The 17,450-nt window shown below is 37.5% G+C and overlaps 2 protein-coding genes across 6 annotated transcripts in view; both read right to left on the reverse strand.

The window, feature by feature from the left end:
* The window catches only part of ICE2 (interactor of little elongation complex ELL subunit 2), a 63,722-nt gene extending 63,194 nt beyond the window's left edge, over positions 1 to 528 (reverse strand). For 4 of the 5 annotated variants that reach the window (XM_044230021.1, XM_044230018.1, XM_044230019.1 and 1 more), the window contains exon 1: positions 432 to 528. The gene's annotated coding sequence lies outside the window, so the exon portion shown is untranslated. Of the gene's footprint in view, positions 1 to 301; positions 324 to 431 lie in introns of those variants that run through there. The other variant, XM_044230020.1, reaches the window with a different exon arrangement.
* Positions 529 to 7,219: 6,691 nt separating this feature from the next.
* RORA (RAR related orphan receptor A) overlaps positions 7,220 to 17,450 on the reverse strand; it is a 102,135-nt gene continuing 91,904 nt past the window's right edge. Inside the window, exon 10 of the mRNA XM_044229717.1 lies at positions 7,220 to 16,520. Within this exon, the coding sequence (XP_044085652.1) occupies positions 16,356 to 16,520 (165 nt within the window). The 3' untranslated portion in view covers positions 7,220 to 16,355. The remainder of the gene's footprint in view (positions 16,521 to 17,450) is intronic.

Below are 17,450 nucleotides of genomic sequence, written 5' to 3' on the forward strand. Positions count from 1 at the left end.
CCTGGATGGCAAATCTGACTTGGCCACTCTACGTTCTGTGCTTCTCCTGTTACCCTCAAACGTACCGATAAAGTAGTGTGAGAACCTAGCAGTCAAATTTAGAAGTCGGTCTCTCCTGACGGGCCTGACCTGTCCCCAAATAATCCACCTCTCACATTACGACCCCGTCTGGGGTTTGGGGAGGGGGAGTTAAGGAGGATAAAAGGAACGGCTGAGGGAGAGGGGACGAAAGGAGAAACAAGGTTCCAGTAAGACAAGTAAAGGGGCGAGCAAAGCCGGGGGGTGGGGGCCGCGCCAAAACCTGGAGCGGAGGGTCCTGGCCTGGCCGAGCGGGCCGCCATGTTCCCTCCTCCCGCCCTCACGAGCGTGCCTGCCTGCAAGGCAGCGCCCTCCCTTCCGCGTCTCCGCTGCAAGGTATCCTTTCCGCCCACCTCGTGGTCCGCGGCGGCTCTGGCCCGGGCCGCGGCCCCCACTCCACACGCTCCACCCCACTCCTCTCACTGTCGCGCGCGCCCTCGGAAGGCCTTATTTAAAGGACGTGGCCGCGCCGCCTCGGACCTGCGTAATGACGTCATCAGCGATGCGGCGGGCGGGGTCCGTGTTCTCTTCACTGCCATACTCCGGGTGCTTCGGCTGGAAACTGTGAGGCTGGGTTTGCTGGGCTATGCCCGCGGAAGGGGCTAGGGGCTATGCGCTGTCCTAGAAAAGTCCTTGACTTTCAGGGGATTATAAGTTAGAAGAGGGACAGGCGACAAGTACAGTACTGGGAAGACCTAAACACACTTGGTTGTGACCTTAGGCAAATGTATTAGTTTCCCTATCTCTGTTTCCTCATCTGTAAAAAGGAGCTATCGGCACCTCCTTAGGGGTTTGGAAAGGATTAAGTGAAGTAATGGATGAAGCTGTGTTCTGCATGGTACTTGGCATATAATAGCACGTCCACTCCATCCCCACTCTATTTCCAGATGTCAGTTTCTACCAGCAGCCACTCTAGTGGTTCCCCACTACTTTTATTTTCATTCACTAAGGAAATATCTATTGAGCACTTTAAAATTTGTGTTTGGTGCTGGGTACACATAGGACTAAGGCCCAATACCCGTGTTTCCAAGAGCTTTTGATCATTGGGTTTCTTTCACATTAAAAAATATAAAGCAACATAGAAAGTAGTAAGCTCCTTAAGAGAGATTGTAGGAGTTCAGAGAGGGAGAGAAATTACTAAGGAGAGGGACAGAAAGCAGCTTTTGATAGCTGAAGATACATAATGAATACTTACATGTCAGTTACCACATTGGGAACTTGATATGGCAGCTCATTTGAAGAATTTGAAATTTGTAGATCATGGGGAAGGGCGTTTTTTAGAAAGAGAACAGCACAAGAAACTGCGTAAACTTATTGCATGAACAAGTCCAGTTTGTATGCTAGCAGGAAAGCATGTTTTAAATTTTACAAGATTTATGATACTGTTTAAATAATGTTTACACAGAAATTATACTTCTATTAAAAATCTACCTTGAATACAGTGACCCTTAGGTAATTTATTTTGCCAGGAATGCAAGGATTATAAAGAGTAGTAGAGGAAAAGGGTTTGAAAAATAGATTGGGATTAAGCCACAGAAGAACATATAAGCCAGACTCAGGATTCTGACTTTCTTGTACAAGAAATAAAATGCTGGACTGTGGAGTGGAGGTTGCTTATCAGCAAAGGAATGACACAATGGGAGTTTCTATATTTCAGGAAAATTTATCTGGCAATGTATTGAGTGAGTTGTAGGGAAGAGGCATGTTAGGAGGCAATGCTTGTGAATACTTGCAAATCAGCTGGAACAATGGCTGGCACTGACCTGGTAGCCTGTATCAGGTGAGTGTCCTAGCCTGTGCTAGGACAGAGATGGACATCAAGGCAGGGTAGAATTCCACGTGTTGGGTACTATCTCATAAAGCATGCAGTCAGAGAGAATTGAGAGTCCTGTCCTACTCTTTAACAGCTGCTCAAGAAACAGCTCAAGAATTGTCCAAGCACTTACGCTGCTGGTATCAGCCCATAGTAGTGTGTTATGGTAACATCACCAGACATGAGCTGTGTTGAGATTACAGATTATCATCAAAGAGCATGCTTTGATTTGGTGTATTTGATTTCTTGTGGTTGCAAGATAGCACACAGAATCAGAATTTTTAGAACCAGAGGGAACTTTGGAGATTACCTAGTCCCACTTATTTTCCTGATAAAGAAACTGAGGCCCAGGTTGTCAAATGACTTTTCCAACATTAAATGGTCAGTGATAGAATGGATGCTAAAAATCAGGTCTTATAACTCTTGCCATTACAATACATTAGATACATGTATCCTTTCTTCTTTATGCCTTACTTGTGAGCCAGAAGCAGTTTAGTAAAACAACATAGATTTTTAGAGTCCAGCTGATACCGGTTTTATCTCAGTTTTCCTGGTCACTGCCAGTGTGATCCTACACATGTGTCTCCTCCTTGAGCCTTCGTTTCCTAATTGGGTAAAGGAGACAGTAATATCTCACCTACAGAGTTGTTGTGAGTATTAGAAGTAACATGTAAAAAGTACATTGCAAAGAGTAGATGTTCAACGTAAAATAGTCAGCATATAGTCAGCATATAGTTTTTTTTTCTGCCTTCCAAAAATACAAAAACCCACAGTGGAGGTGGCATTGTAAATAGATGATTACAATACAAATAAGAAATGGCACACATACACACACGCACACAACACATGCACACATACACACATATAAATATATCGATTCTCTGGGAACACAACGAGGAAGGAACTTATTCTGATGAGACAGCTTAGGTACCAGTTGAGAGAAGTTTAATTTACATTGCGTCTTGAAAGGTGAGTTGGAGTTCTCTGTGTAGAGAAGGGGTTGTGGGTTTTCAGTAGGGAAAAAGTGCAGAAATGTAAAACAGCACTGCATGTTTTGGGGAAGGGGGAAAGCTACTGCACTGTTGTGTGTGTGGGAAATGAAAGCCATTGGACTGGAAAGGGAGAAGGGGATAGAGACTTCATGCCATATTAGAGAATTTGGACGTCGAACTTTACTCTGGGTGATAGAGAAACCAGTGTGTATGTGTGTATGTCTGTGAGTGCATACTTTTTTTTTTTTAAGATTTTATTTATTTATTTGACGGAGACACAGCTAGAGAGGGAACACAAGCAGGAGGAGTGGGAGAGGAAGAAGCAGGCTTCCTGCTGAGCAAGGAGCCCAATGCAGGGCTCAATCACAGGACGCTGGGATCTTGACCTGAGCCAAAGGCAGACACCCAATGTCTGAGCCACCCAGGCGCCTTGTGAGTACATACTTTTAGAACAGATTTATTGAGGTGTAATCTATATATCGTAAAATTCACCCATTTTATTTGTATCATTCATTAATTTTTAGTAAATGTGTGGAGTTTTGCAACCATCAGTCAACACTGCCAAGTTTTAAAACATTCCATTACTCTGAAAAGGCCTTTGTGTCTTTTTGCAGTTAATCTCTCTTCCTACCTTCCAGCCCCAGGCCAACACAAATCTGTTTTCCATCTCTATATATTTGCCTTTTCTGGACATTTCATATAGGTAAAATTATGCAATATGGATTCTTTCTCTTGGCAGAATATTTTTTAAGATCATCTGTGTTGCAATAGGTGTTAGTAGTTTTGTTGCTGAATTATAGTGCATTTATGGATATGCCCCATTTTGTTTATCCATGCAATGGTTGACAGACATTAGATGGCTTCCACTTTTTGGCTGTTATGAATAATGTTGTTATGAGCATCTGTTTACCAGTCTCTGTGTGGACTTTGTATTTTCATTTCTCTTGGGCAGACACCAAGGAGTAGAATTGTTGGACTGTATGTTAATTTATGTTTAACTCTTTAAGACCCTACCAAAATATTTTCCAAAGTGATCATATTTTATTCTGTGGATTTTTAGGCAGAAGAAAGAGTTGGTTTTCCGTTCTTCCTAAACTGAAAAACAAACACAGAAGTTGAGTGAGAAATCAATCTCATTTTAAAAGAATTTATAACAGTAGGTACTTGAGTTTATAAAATGTTTCATTGAAACAAATTTCAAAAAAGAACTTTTAAAATGGCAACCACCTAGTTAACTGAAGTTATTACAGTTGCTTCCAGTTGTATTTGTTCTTGTGGACCAAGTCAAGACAGAGAAATATGCATGATCATCTATTTTATTATTATTTTCCTACCGTTTACCTAGTGAACTCCCTCTGCTTGATTTGCGATGAAGTAAGTCTTGGAGAGTTGATTGTGTGGCAACTACCTCACTCAGGGAATTGCTTCATGAACTTAAAATCATCCATAAGGTCCTCTCAGAATGAGAATTCAGAAATAGTTCTCTAGGCAAGAGGTTTTGATCTAGGAATCGATTGAGAGCTATTGGGGGAAATACTGTTGCTAACAGTAATTTGTTCAAACCTGGATTTTCAGCAACAAATGTATTTCAAGTGGGGAGGGAATTATCATTACTCCTGAAAACCAACACGGTGCTCTGGCCCAGGCTATCCGGTTTCAGAGGAGAATTGCTAACATGTTCAAAATTTTCTACTCTGAAGATGATATTTTGTGAAGTATATTTCATAGTGTACTGTATCACATGGTCCCTGTACTAAAAACAAATAACCCAGAACTGTTCATCTGAACGCTGATCTTTTATAGGGGACCTCTAATCCTCCCACAGAGAGAGGCTGATGACCAAAGAGATCATTTCAAGTAAGATGAGCAAGCCATTATTTAGCTTTGTCTTTAGAATACAGTGTGTATTTTATTGGAGGGATAAAGAAAGAATGGTAGAAAAGGTAGATGTGAGATTTGTTAGGTTACCACCATAATTTTGGGTGAGGATCTTCTTAAAATTAGTTTTTGTTCTTTAGCACAGAACAATGAATAGTTGAAGCAACTGCTCCCCCACAAAGAGGAAATCATCCTGGAATTAATAATGTTGTTTGAGGAGCCCATTGAGTGGATAAACAACAAGTGGATTGCTAAGACATGACTATATTATACTGGAGATAACAGTCCCCTTCCTAAGGAGTAAAAAAAAAAATCCAGAGGCAAAGTCAATGTAGTAAGACTCTTTTATCTCTTTCCAACATCAGAGATAAATGACATTAGAAATTTAAAAAAGAACTTTTCTCCAGCTCACAACTAGTGGTACAGTGAAATTAGAGTGCATGTTAATTTAGCAGAGGACGCCGCCAATATTGAGAGTCTAGGCTTGCCTTAAGAAAAGCTGAGGATCCATCAGTGTGATTCTTCTGGAATCCAGGAGTGTTCTCTTGACAAAAATTTCCTGCTTCCTCCCATGTTCCTGAAATCCCTTAGGTAAGAAAGTTTTTTTCTTCTCGTCTCTGGGAACATATATTATATTAACAGTCTCTTTTAGACCATGGCTTTGAACAGGGCTGGGCCGCATCTCCACTTTCTTGTTCAAAAGGGGAAGTGAACGTGCCCAGCTGCATCTCAGCACATCAGCAGTTACCTTCCACAGCATATTATCTTTTCAGAGACCTGTCATGAGAAGCCAAGGCCAGCTCTGCACTGGTCCATTTGACCCAGGGGCATATTAGAAGTGGAAGTCTAATTTGGGGGGGGCTAGACTGATCTTGCCTCTTGAGACAAAGCTTAGTAGTAACAGTGCCAAACCAAGACACACTGTGGTCAGGTCTTACTATGATTATTGCTTTTGCTTTTCCCCAAGAGGTTATTGACCTGACATTTGTTTTCCTTTCCAGTTCGCCCATGAGACCGTTAGGTACAGAATGGTAAGAAATCCCTCTTCTGCTCCAGTTACAGTATCCCTCTTGAAGCTGGGCAAGTTAATCCATGGTGGAGAGATGAGTGTAAACCATTGTTTTTATCAGAAGGAGCTTAGGCCTGGGTTTGGCCAAAGGCCAGGAGGTGACAAATTTCATAACTCGACCTCCATTATTTCCATTAATTCCCAATTTCCTGGGATACTAGAAGGTGGTGAACATTTACAATTATATAGAACTTGGCAGTCTACAAATATTTCACATGCATAATCTCATTCTTCCTCTTCTCTGAGGCAGTTGGACATAAAAGCAGGAGTAGGGACTGTCACATGAAGCAACTTTGGGAATCAGGTCAAATATTTATTTTCTTGAGTGCAAGAGACACTTAGGTATTGTAGTATGCCGGTGGAGGAAAATGCCAACTCCGTTGCTTTTATTCTGATTTCAGGATATTTTATAATTTGGATGTCCTGACATTACTTTCAAAATAATTTATGATGAGGTGTTTTGCATCATTAAAATAGTGTGATACTTAGCTGATTTTAAATTTATTAGTTTACTCCTATATAATCTACTCAAGAGGTGGTTGGGCTGGGGTAGGGCAAAGACAGCTCAGGTTAAGTCAGATTTTTAAAGTCTTTGGTATCATTTCTGACATTCCATTTTAATAATTTCCAAAGCAAACATGACAAAATATGGTGTGCATTCAGGATTTCTCCCCTCCTATACATCACGGCAGACACCACTAACCAGTCATGGCATCCTTCTTTGTGACAGCCTGAGAATCCTCACTTCTCCATTTCCGGCAGCTATAACCAATCAATAGATATTATCTCACAAGTTCAAACTTCTTTCATTGACTTCTCTGATCCAAAGGGTAGCATGATCCTTCTATACATTTTTCCTTCAGCAAATGGAAATGAATTATTTTTATTTTATTTTTTTGGAAGATTTTATTTATTTGACAGAGGAGAGAGTGAGAGAGGGAACGCAAGCAGGGGGAGTGGGAGAGAGAGAAGCAGGCTTCCCACTGAGCAGGGAGCCTTACTCGGGGCTCGATCCCAGGACCCTGGGATCATGACCTGAGCAGAAGACAGTCACTTAAAAACTGAGCCACCCGGGTGCCCCAAAACGAATTATTTTTTAAAAGGTACTGTACTTACACACCAGTACTTCTCAAACTTTAGTATGCAAACCAATCACTTGGGGAGCTTGTAAAAATGCAGATTCTGATTTAGTAGGTCTGGGAAGGTGCCCAGAATTTTGCGTTTCTAATAAGGTGAAGGTCGTAGGTGATGTCAGTGCTACTGATCTGTGGACCACACTTTGAGTAGCAAGGTTCTACTAGCCCATTTTCTGGAGACAAAATGTGAACTGGAAAACTATGTACAAGGCAACTCAATAACCAATAAAAAAGAATAAAAACAAGGCAAGTGTTCCATTAGAAGCTGAAGTTTTATTATAGGATAACAGTACATAAAGCACATCTAAAATTGATGTGTTCAATGCACTTTTAATAAAGGTAATGTAATATTAAAGGTACAGTTTCTAAGTACAATATAACAACATTCATATTAGAATGAAAATCGGAGTATTTAAAAGACAACATTAAATCTCTCTTTTTTTTACAGCTTGTATTTACAAAATGAATCAAAATATTTTTTTAAATTGAGGACTCAATAAAATAACAAACAGCTGGAAAGAAGCAGACTACTGTAAGAGTGAATTGAAAAGAAAACCCAATGTAAGTGAAACGTTGGATGATCCTCCAATAAAGATCATTAGCAAAGTTTTAGTACAATACTATTTTTAGGATTCCCATAAATGGCTTGCATTTTTAGTGTGGCAGAAAAGGAGTTTTTACATACTGTACACAAAACAGACAGCATATATTTATAGGTACAGTATTACTGTTTCCAAACTTGCATGTATATTTACAGAAGGCTGAGTTTGTTACTCACAGAGTTTTGTGAAATTTGTGTGCTTAATCTTCAAGACCTACACACAATAAGAATCAGCATTTCATGTGGTCTTTTTAAACGTAGCTTTAATACTTGGTTGTAGAAGAAAGTGTTCACCATAAGGCTTGACATACTTTATAAATTCACCAAAAAAAAAAAAAAAAATCCCAGGAAAAAATTTTAATTTGGGCACAGTTGTCATTTAACAATTATCAAATGCTGACATGTGCTGGCCATTGTGTAGACACAAAGAGATACAATCTCTACTCTCAGGAAGTTTAGGATACTAAATGGTGCTTAAAAAACAAGCAGAAAAACAGGTTTCAATCTCTAAGTGAAGCAGTAAGGAATGATGTAATTTGTAGTAAAAGAGATTTCTCCCTAAACTGTAGCCAATTCACTTTAAAAGGTTAACTATTAGCATTTGCTCTCATTAACCACATGATTGCATTTATAATTAAGGTAACAGCAACTCTTCCATAAAAATGGAAAATGTCTAGAATTGTGGGTAAATATGCAGTGCACGGAAGCCAATAACCTTGGCTTGAGAATTTATCACCTTCAATTACAAAAAGTGCAGTAAACAGAAACATTTGCTCTATATTTATAAATTGCTCAAAAATCTTTGCTAAAGATCTTACAAATTCAGTAATATTACAGAACAATTCTAATCAATATTTAATAAGGTTAACTACATCCTTAGTTAGATATTTGATATACTTTGATTTTTAACAATGCCAATAGGTCTTGGGAGAACAGGTGAAAGAGTTTAACTAAGCTCATTATTAAATGACTTTTAAAATGAAGGTCTTTTGCTCAGTTCATGGAACTGGTTGAGGTCATATTGAAACAGAATGTCCCTTGTCAAATCTGCTTTATGGCCCATGTTCTGCCATGATAGCGGGTGTCTCCATGGTTCTCATGACTCAGGTAGGAGGGGAAAGGTTTATTCTGCCATCCAGCCACCAAGGATATTTTATATAAATGCCTATTATCTATAATAGGAAGTAAGTACACAACTCTGTCAGGTGCCAATAATATAATTCCTTAGTAAGAAAAAAAATATTACTCCATTAAACTAGAGTGTTTCTTTAGGATCTTGAAGGCCTGGCAAATTAGTTTTCAGCTCAGAAGATATGGTATAAACCCAAGTAGCAAACATAAAGTAAATGCTAAGAAGTTTTCATATATCCATATTTAAAAGCAAATTCACCCTATAGATGTCAAATATCCATACTAAGGAAGTAATTTTATCCTAATTAAATACACTCTAGAATAATTTATATAATGATATTATGTATTTAAAGAGAAAAGCATGTCCCAAATCCAGCACTCTGATACAGCTGCCAGTTGGGAACAGGTAGATATATATATATATATGTATATATATACAAATATATAGTTATACTCAGTGAAATTAACAAGACCCAAAGGTGGTATTGTCTAGGAATAAAAGGGATTTTTTTTGTTCACAAAAGTAACTTATCTAGCACCACACATCAGAAAAACACAAAAATAGCACACTCTAGTTCTAAACAGCTATGTCTAAAATAGATTATATAGTAAAACCAGTATTATACAGCATATTGTGGATTTGATAAACAGATAAATATTTGCACTGAGTAGGCTGTTTATAATATAACATTTTCTTATCTATACAGAATGAAAGCCAAAAAGTTAACTGTATAGAGATGTGCAGAACAACATTAAATATTATGACTTAAAAGCAGGGACAAAGGTAAATTTGAAAGAAGAGTAAGAGAGAAAATGTTTACAGGCCATTACAAGTTCTTAAGTTAATAGTAAATAAGGAATCAATTGCTCAAGTTGAAGAAAGCAGTAAACAAGAGATTGCATTTACATGCAGATGTCTAAAATTTGTATTTTTTTAAGTCTATGCACAAAAGTCATTTGTTTTATTGCTTGACATTCAGTTATGGCTAGATTATTTAACCTATTTTTTTTTTTGTACTTTGGAAACAAGAATATTGTTAAAGGTGCCATAAAAATGGACAACATTGAAAACGGTTTGCAAATAAACCACCTAACACTGCAGTTCTTTATACATATTAAAAGCCTTGTCTGGGGTTTGTCATATGTTAAATATATTTAAACTGGGAAAATATGTTGTAGCTTGAAGCCTCCCATTGGCCCAAACATCCAATACAAAAACACATCTCCACAAAAGGAGCAGGCAGACAATACAGGTACATTTAAAGAAGCAGCCAGCTAATGTCCTAATGTTTAAAAATTTACCACTGTTTTATTTGAGATTTCAAACCACTGTGGATAAGAGAATTTTGGATTCAGGAAGATGTGTACAGTACATACAGATTTTTTTTGTGTGTGAAATCATATTCACTATATTGCTCAAGAATTATCTGCATTTACATATGCAATCTGTTCAATAATAACCAAGTTCCCAGAAATAGTTTTCATCCACATTAAAGTAATAATGAGTGAGAAAGGAAACACACAGAACACTGGAGAGAATTTAGTTGCTCTTAGAGAACAACATAATGGTGTGTGCAGTGTGTCAAAGCTAATAGCAAGCTGTCTGTCTTCAGTTCTTAGAAGGAAAAAAAGCAAAAGAAAATGTGGCAGACACACTAAATGTAAACAGCAAACACGGATTCTATAGGCATCTGTTTAAAATAGTCATGCATTTTCTTAACGCAAGACCCCATGTTATATTGCATTGCTGAAAAAACATCGTATTTATTTGGATGGAATATTCTGTCATTCATTTATAAATAAGTAAATGACTGAATGAATGTATTTATTGCTCTAAGATCTGAGGGTCTGGTTAAACATGGAGATCCATCTATGATACTTCCTTGGTATATAAGCCAGGCTTTTGGATTACTTTAAAAAAATTATTCTGAGAGCCTGACAAAACTGATCTTACTTACAACAAATAAGCAACTGACCCAGAAGTGAAACCTTTTGCTTTGTAAAGACATTGGCATCAGCCTTCTCATATCTTAAGAAGAAATAGGAGGAAGGCCTCTTTAATCAAATCTGGTGGAACCTCTAGTGTTTAGATTCAAGATTTTTCTGTTGCAATTGTATTTCTGTTAATAGGGTTCTGTTGTAGCAATCTTTATAAGTAAGACATGGCCATCACATGTTACAATATGTGAAAATGTCAATAACCTGTGTGTGTATGTATATATATGCGTATGTATGTATATATATGTATACATGTATAGAAGTGGAGAGAGAAAGAGAAATTTCTGCCATTTTCCATAGTCTTTATTATAAAAAACAAGGTCAAAGTTTCTTTTTCATCTAAATGACATGGAAAGTTTTCTCAAATTATATTCTGCTATGGTACTAAGAAAATAGTAAAAGCTTCTTCTCAATGTGTATTCCAGGTATGGAAGAATCAAAGCCAACAACTATACTGAGGTTCACTGACCTCATGAAAATACATGGAAACATGAGACCGAAGCTATATTGCAAAAATGTCCAAAGTAACCCTAAGAGCTGGCTCGTGGCACTGTTACATAGGTGGGTTTTGGGTTTTTTTTTGTCTTTAAACGTTAGCTCTTGTATTGATTCAAGAGATGAAAACTCGAAGTGAAGAAGTAAAAGAACTATGTTACATAAAGGGATGTTTTGGTTTGCTTCTAGAGGAGAGTGCAATGAAAATAAGTTATTTGCTGGCATTTGAAAAAATGTGTTCAAAGTTTCACCTCTTTCACTGCACTGATAGGCAGGTCTCTCATAACTGGTTTAAACAGTTTTTTGCATACATGTAGAATTGGGAAGTTTCTAATATGTAATGCTATGAATTTTGAGGAAGGTAAATGGAGTATGTAGGACTGCACTTGAAGTGATGTTCTCTATTGGTATACTGCCTATTAATTTATCTTGTGAACATACTGGCATAACTTTATACTGCTTTGGAAGTTATTCAACGTTTTAAACCACACAAGACTGAAGAACACATACGTTTTGAACTCAACAAAATGAGACGAGAGTGAAGAGTTTACATACACACACACACACACACACGCAGTTCTACACAGTTCACTTGTGCCTTGAGGGATAGTATTATTATCACTATTATTAATAATAAAAAACACAATTTGTCCCAGTAGTACTGGCCACCCTGTTTGAAGAGTTTTAGAAGATCCCTGAGCACATCGTTTCTGACTCTTAACCCCAACTCCAAAGTGATAGGGCCTCTATTGTTGATATCAAGATGGATTGTCATTCACAGTAAGTCAATCATAAGGTGCTTATTTACCCTTTTTTTTTTACCAATCAGCACAAAGAACTGTCAGAAAATAACTTTTTATTATTATTATCTTAAAATAATAGCACTGGAAGGACACATGATTTAAACAATCAATGTTTGAAAACAGTGGCTTTAGGATTATTATCTGGCTGCCCCTCAACAATAACAAGTGATTCAATCGACATTCCTTAGCCAAAAACAAAAGGCCAAAAAAAAAAAAAAAAAAGAAAAAGAAACCAAAAAAACCAAAAACAAAAACCAAAAAACCAAAACTGTACAAATATGTATTTTTTCCCTGAGGGATCAAGGTACACCCGCAAGTGCTCTATGTACATATTGCACTAGAGAGGAATGAAGAACATGTGCAAAAAAGCAACAATGAGAGAAGCTTACATCCTACTTAAACCTTTTCAATAAAGATTCTACTAGGTTGTTTTGCATTTTGGAATGTCGGAACACAAACAGCTATTCCTTAGTCTAAAACTAAAAACACATATTTCTACTATGGCACATTCAATGAAATAAAAAGTTTTCCAAAGACAGATAGACAAATTCCATCAAGAAAATAATACAAAGTTTGTTTGTTTGTATTTTTTTTTTTAGAAAATTACATTACTTTCTTTCTTTGTTTCACATTACAAAATCTTTTTTTTTTTCTTTACACAAATCACATTTTATTGCAGGAATATTTCAAGTGCCATCAAATATTTATAGAAGGGTTAAAAAAATAGAAGTCTCTCTAAAGTGGTCCAGACAAGGCTTTGTATAGAATAAATCTTTTTTTTCCCATCTTCTAGTTTTGATTTAAGTATTTTGAATACATTTTCTTTTCCATTGACACTTAGTAGCCTAGAAGCGGTCCGACACACACACATCATACACACGAAAACCACACACACACACACACACACACACACACTCTCTCTCTCTCTCTCTCTCCCTTCTCACCTGGCCATCAGCCCACCCCCCCTACGCTCACAGAGATCTGGGTATCCACACTATAAAGAACAACCAAACTTAGAAGCAGTGTCTTAAGTTATATTTTCCTTAAGTTAGGAAGGGTGAATTAGGATGCTGAAGACTTTTTAAAAAATCCATAGCTTTAACGCAAATTAGGATGCTGAACACTTAAAAAAAATCCATAGCTTTAACACAATTTGCAACTGTCCAAAAAAGCACTTTCATCTGCACTTTTGTTTTCATTGTGACCAAGGCCAGGTTCTTCAGAATATAATGCAACCATCTGACACCACTGTAACCAAAGGTATTCAGGCTTTGTACAAAAGGCCTTATGTACCCTCTATGGAAAAACTGTATTAAAGGCATCATAGGAGCTGGGATAACAATGATGTGATTCCAATCTTTAAAAGACTACTGGATATTTAAGTTTAGGAAACTTTAATTATAAGAACTCTTAACAATCACTGTTCTGTATCACCAAGTAGTTTGTGTCCTCACACAGGTGTTTCTGTAAGAAGAAAATAAAAATGCAGTTTTTCACATCCTTTTCTATACTTCCATTTTTTTAAAACTGAATTTATTGTTTAACTTCAGATCCCAACTTTGATCCAAATCATAGTTGTTCCCTCTGTTCACTGAGCATGCCTCTCCTGCTCTGTCCCTACACTGCCAATGTATTTTGCTCTTCCTCACCTTGCTTTTCTTTCAGAAAGACCTGGTAGCAGCATCACGTCAATGTATGTTGGTTTATTCTAAAAGCAATGTCACCATGGTGTGACTGAGATTAAGCATCTTTTTTTTGCATTTGGTACATGCAAAGTCCTTTCTGGGAAAAGGAATTTCTTTTAAGCTCAACATTATGCTCTCTCTCACCCTTAGAGAAGTTCAGTTAGCTCTTATCACTTCACAAACGGACACTGGAATTAGGTTTAGTTGCTCTTTAATGCGCTAGCACCTGAGGCTGGTCATATTCAGAAAGCTTTGGTTAAAAAGAAGTTAATACACTTTAATAAAACCATCCCCAAATTTAGTGACTCAGAATGACAAAAAAACAAAAAACACCCCCTCTCCAAAAAAGACCCAACACATTACCCGCCCCCCCCCAGGAGAAACAACAGGAAAAATAAATGGACAAATAAATAACTGAACTAAGCTTGGTACTCTTTTCAGAGTATAAATACTATTGATCTTTAAAGGAACTATGCTTATTTAAATTAAAATTTTGATTTCACCCTTCTTGCCCAAATATAAATACTATATGTTTAGTTTACCTCTCTATATAAACACTCACATAAAGTTTAATATACTTGTAAGAAATTTAAGTAGATATTACTCTCGTCTTCTACTTATGGTTAAACCCTTACTATATTTTTGAAAAAAAACTAAGATGTTATTTAGGCTTCATACACACTTCTCTGTGAATAATTCCTTCCTCTTTTCCAAATCCCTCAAGAAACAAGTCAGAAAATCAGTTGGGGTTAAACCCAGAGTAAATGGCTCTGGGATGCCCCTGCTGTGATCCACCTGACAGTAGGAGCCACAGTTCCTAGGGAAGATTCAGGAAGAGCCTGGGGGTAGAGACTTTTTTCTCTGCCTGGAAACTCCCACCATTATGCTATGGGATATTCCCTTTTCCATATAACCCTGGTCCTTCGTGTCAGACCAGAAGTTTGAATCCCACCCGACTGACTAAAATCATCTTCTAAATGCTGACATTTCCAAAGGGCACTTATTTTTAAAATATGCACACTTGTATATCAGACTGTTCATTTTCCCTTCCCCCACTGGGAGTTATTAAAATAAAAAAAAATGAAATTAAACAAAAACATTCAATATTTCTCACCTGAACATAAAAGCCAAACATTCTTCTAAATATTTAATAAAATAAATTACAGTCCACAGTTTTCTATTGAAGATAAATACAAGAGTAAATGTTTGCGGCTAGCATCAACTTCACTTTGAATGCTTAAAATATTTAATATTTAAATAAGAGAAACCGGTTCAGTGTTGCATAACTCCCTCGCCCTTCTGTCCATTGTCTATGAAATATGGAGAACTATATTCTAGAATTATAGCATCTAGAGGCAGCTAGTCTAGAGCTAGGTCACTCTGAGATACACTCTTAGGGTTCCTAGATTAGACCAAGAACATAGGCATTCACAATGTTTCATGTCCTCACATGGGGAGTGTGTGTTTGCTCCAGATATAATCTTTGGGTCCTTCTTATAATAAAAGCTGAATTCCAATAAATATTTGGGTTACTGATTTATCCTCAAAGCATAAGAATTCCAAGTTGAGACTGAGTCCATATATCTACTGAATTGTATGAAATGAGCCTCCCCCCCCCACCTCCATGAGGAGCACTTAAAAAAGCTTTTTAAAAATAACGTGCATGATGGTATAAGTCCATAGCACCAATCGACCATTCAACTTTGTATGAAGCATAAACACATCTATCCTTGAGCTTACCAAAAAGCAAAGTATCATTTAGGGAGAATTCCGTTTCTAAGACCAAATGAAGCGTAAAAAAACAAAACAAAACAAAACAAAAACAAACCAATAATCCACATCATGATTTCTAGATATGACCAGCCAGTCTTTTCAAAGTAATTTGTAAACAGCAGCATAAATACCTCCTGACGTACCTTCCAAGCCTTCTCAGTTAAACTTGTGTTTCTGGTGCACATGCGACACGACAGTGAACACGCTAGCATTTCATTTAAAGAAAAAGGTGCAAAATGAAAGTGCCTTATCAATTCAACAGGAAAAGCTACACCAGTAACTACATTTTATATTAATTAAAACAATATATAAACAATATCTCTTTTAGCTATATATAGTCTTCATGCCCATTTACCCTGTAATATATTATAATGCTATTGTTGCTAGTGCTATGGACCCTTTTCATGCCATCCTGCTGACTGGCAATAATCGGTGAAAAAAATAAAAACTTCCTTCATGAAACAAAGAGCAGGTTGTGCAAAGTCATGCCGCCACCTCCGCTATGCACACCGGGCACCGATTATTGCCGGACTCTCTGTTGTTACCGACAGATTGGTGACTCTGCAGAAAGTCTGTGGGCAGTGAGCTACAAGAAAAGGAAATCCTCCGACTTTAGTACCCTCCTTCAGTTGTAAACAGAGGTCAATGATCAAGAAGTTGAGACAGAAAAAGGGTCCATATCTGTAGGCATAATGGAAATCATATGCATGAGAAAAACAAGTTCAACTTTTATTTGTTTTCATTGTTTCCCCTCCTTTGCCTGACCCCGATCACCAAAAGATGTGCAGTGTGTTGGCGCTCCAGGTCTGTGCAGGGCCATATAAAGTGTCTCGGTTAATTTTTGTTGTTGTTGTTTTTCATGGTTTATACTTCAGACATTCTAGAAGTGCTTAGGTGATACATTTACCCATCAATTTGCATTGCTGGCTCAAATTCTGAAGTGAACAACTCCTTGTATAATGGAGGAAAATGAAGTCGTACAATGTCTGGGTATATTGCTTTAAATGCCATTAGCTTTTCTGTATGTCGTCCACATAAGGCTCTTAATGTAGACACCTTGCATATTAACTGTAAGTGGAAGAAAGGACACGTTGTGAGGAAAGAGCAGACATGAACATCAAAAATCGGGGAAACTGGATGATCTTTACAACGTTGTTTACAAGGGTGAAACACACTCGAAGTGGCTTATATGATCTTCCAAGAAGGAAGATTGGTAAAGACAAATTTTAGGCATGTCACAGAATACCAGGTATACATTAAATACAATTTTGAAGACAAATAATACAATAACCTGAAAAGATGTTCATAAGCAAAAGTGGCAGAGTTGAGATAAGAACCCAAGCCTCTCACCTCCTTCTACTACTCCAAACATACTTTCTGCTCTCCCATCCCCAACCCTGTCCTCCACCGCTGTGGACAAAGAAGATGTCTGGTGACAGAGAAGAGAACAAGGAGGCAATCATGGGCAGGTGAGGTCACTGCAAATGGAGATGATGGCGTCCCCTACATATTTTATGCAGAACCTGTACTAGCCAACTCCAATGACGACAAGTTTCTTTCTAGAAAGACCTTTGCTTAGACAAACCAATTCTGGGTCTGAGTAAAAGGCTCAGAAGAAAGAATAGTCAGAAGGCCTGGAGGGAAGTCTCAGCATCAACCATTTAGCAGTTGAAGACAATAAAACTTGAAACAATGCTTTTTTAAGTCCAAAACACTGTACAAACGATGTATTATTTCAACCAGAATAATCCTAAGAAACATATGTGACAGTTCTTGTCCATGTGTTAGGTGCTCTCTATAATGAAAGAACTTAATTGTATCCTTGCACTGGGGCAAGATGGAGAAGAAGGTAAGGGTCTGGAGGGTTCTTCTATTTTCCATTCCCGCCTCCATCTCTCATTGAACGGGTGCAAAATAAAAACAAAACAGCAACTAACCCTCAACTTCCTCTCTCTGACCTAACTTAGCTATCAGAAGAAAAGAAAAAGCAGGAGAAGA

The sequence above is a fragment of the Neovison vison genome, chromosome 13 (assembly GCF_020171115.1).
Source record: "Neovison vison isolate M4711 chromosome 13, ASM_NN_V1, whole genome shotgun sequence".
In the NCBI taxonomy this organism is placed as follows: domain Eukaryota; kingdom Metazoa; phylum Chordata; class Mammalia; order Carnivora; family Mustelidae; genus Neogale; species Neogale vison.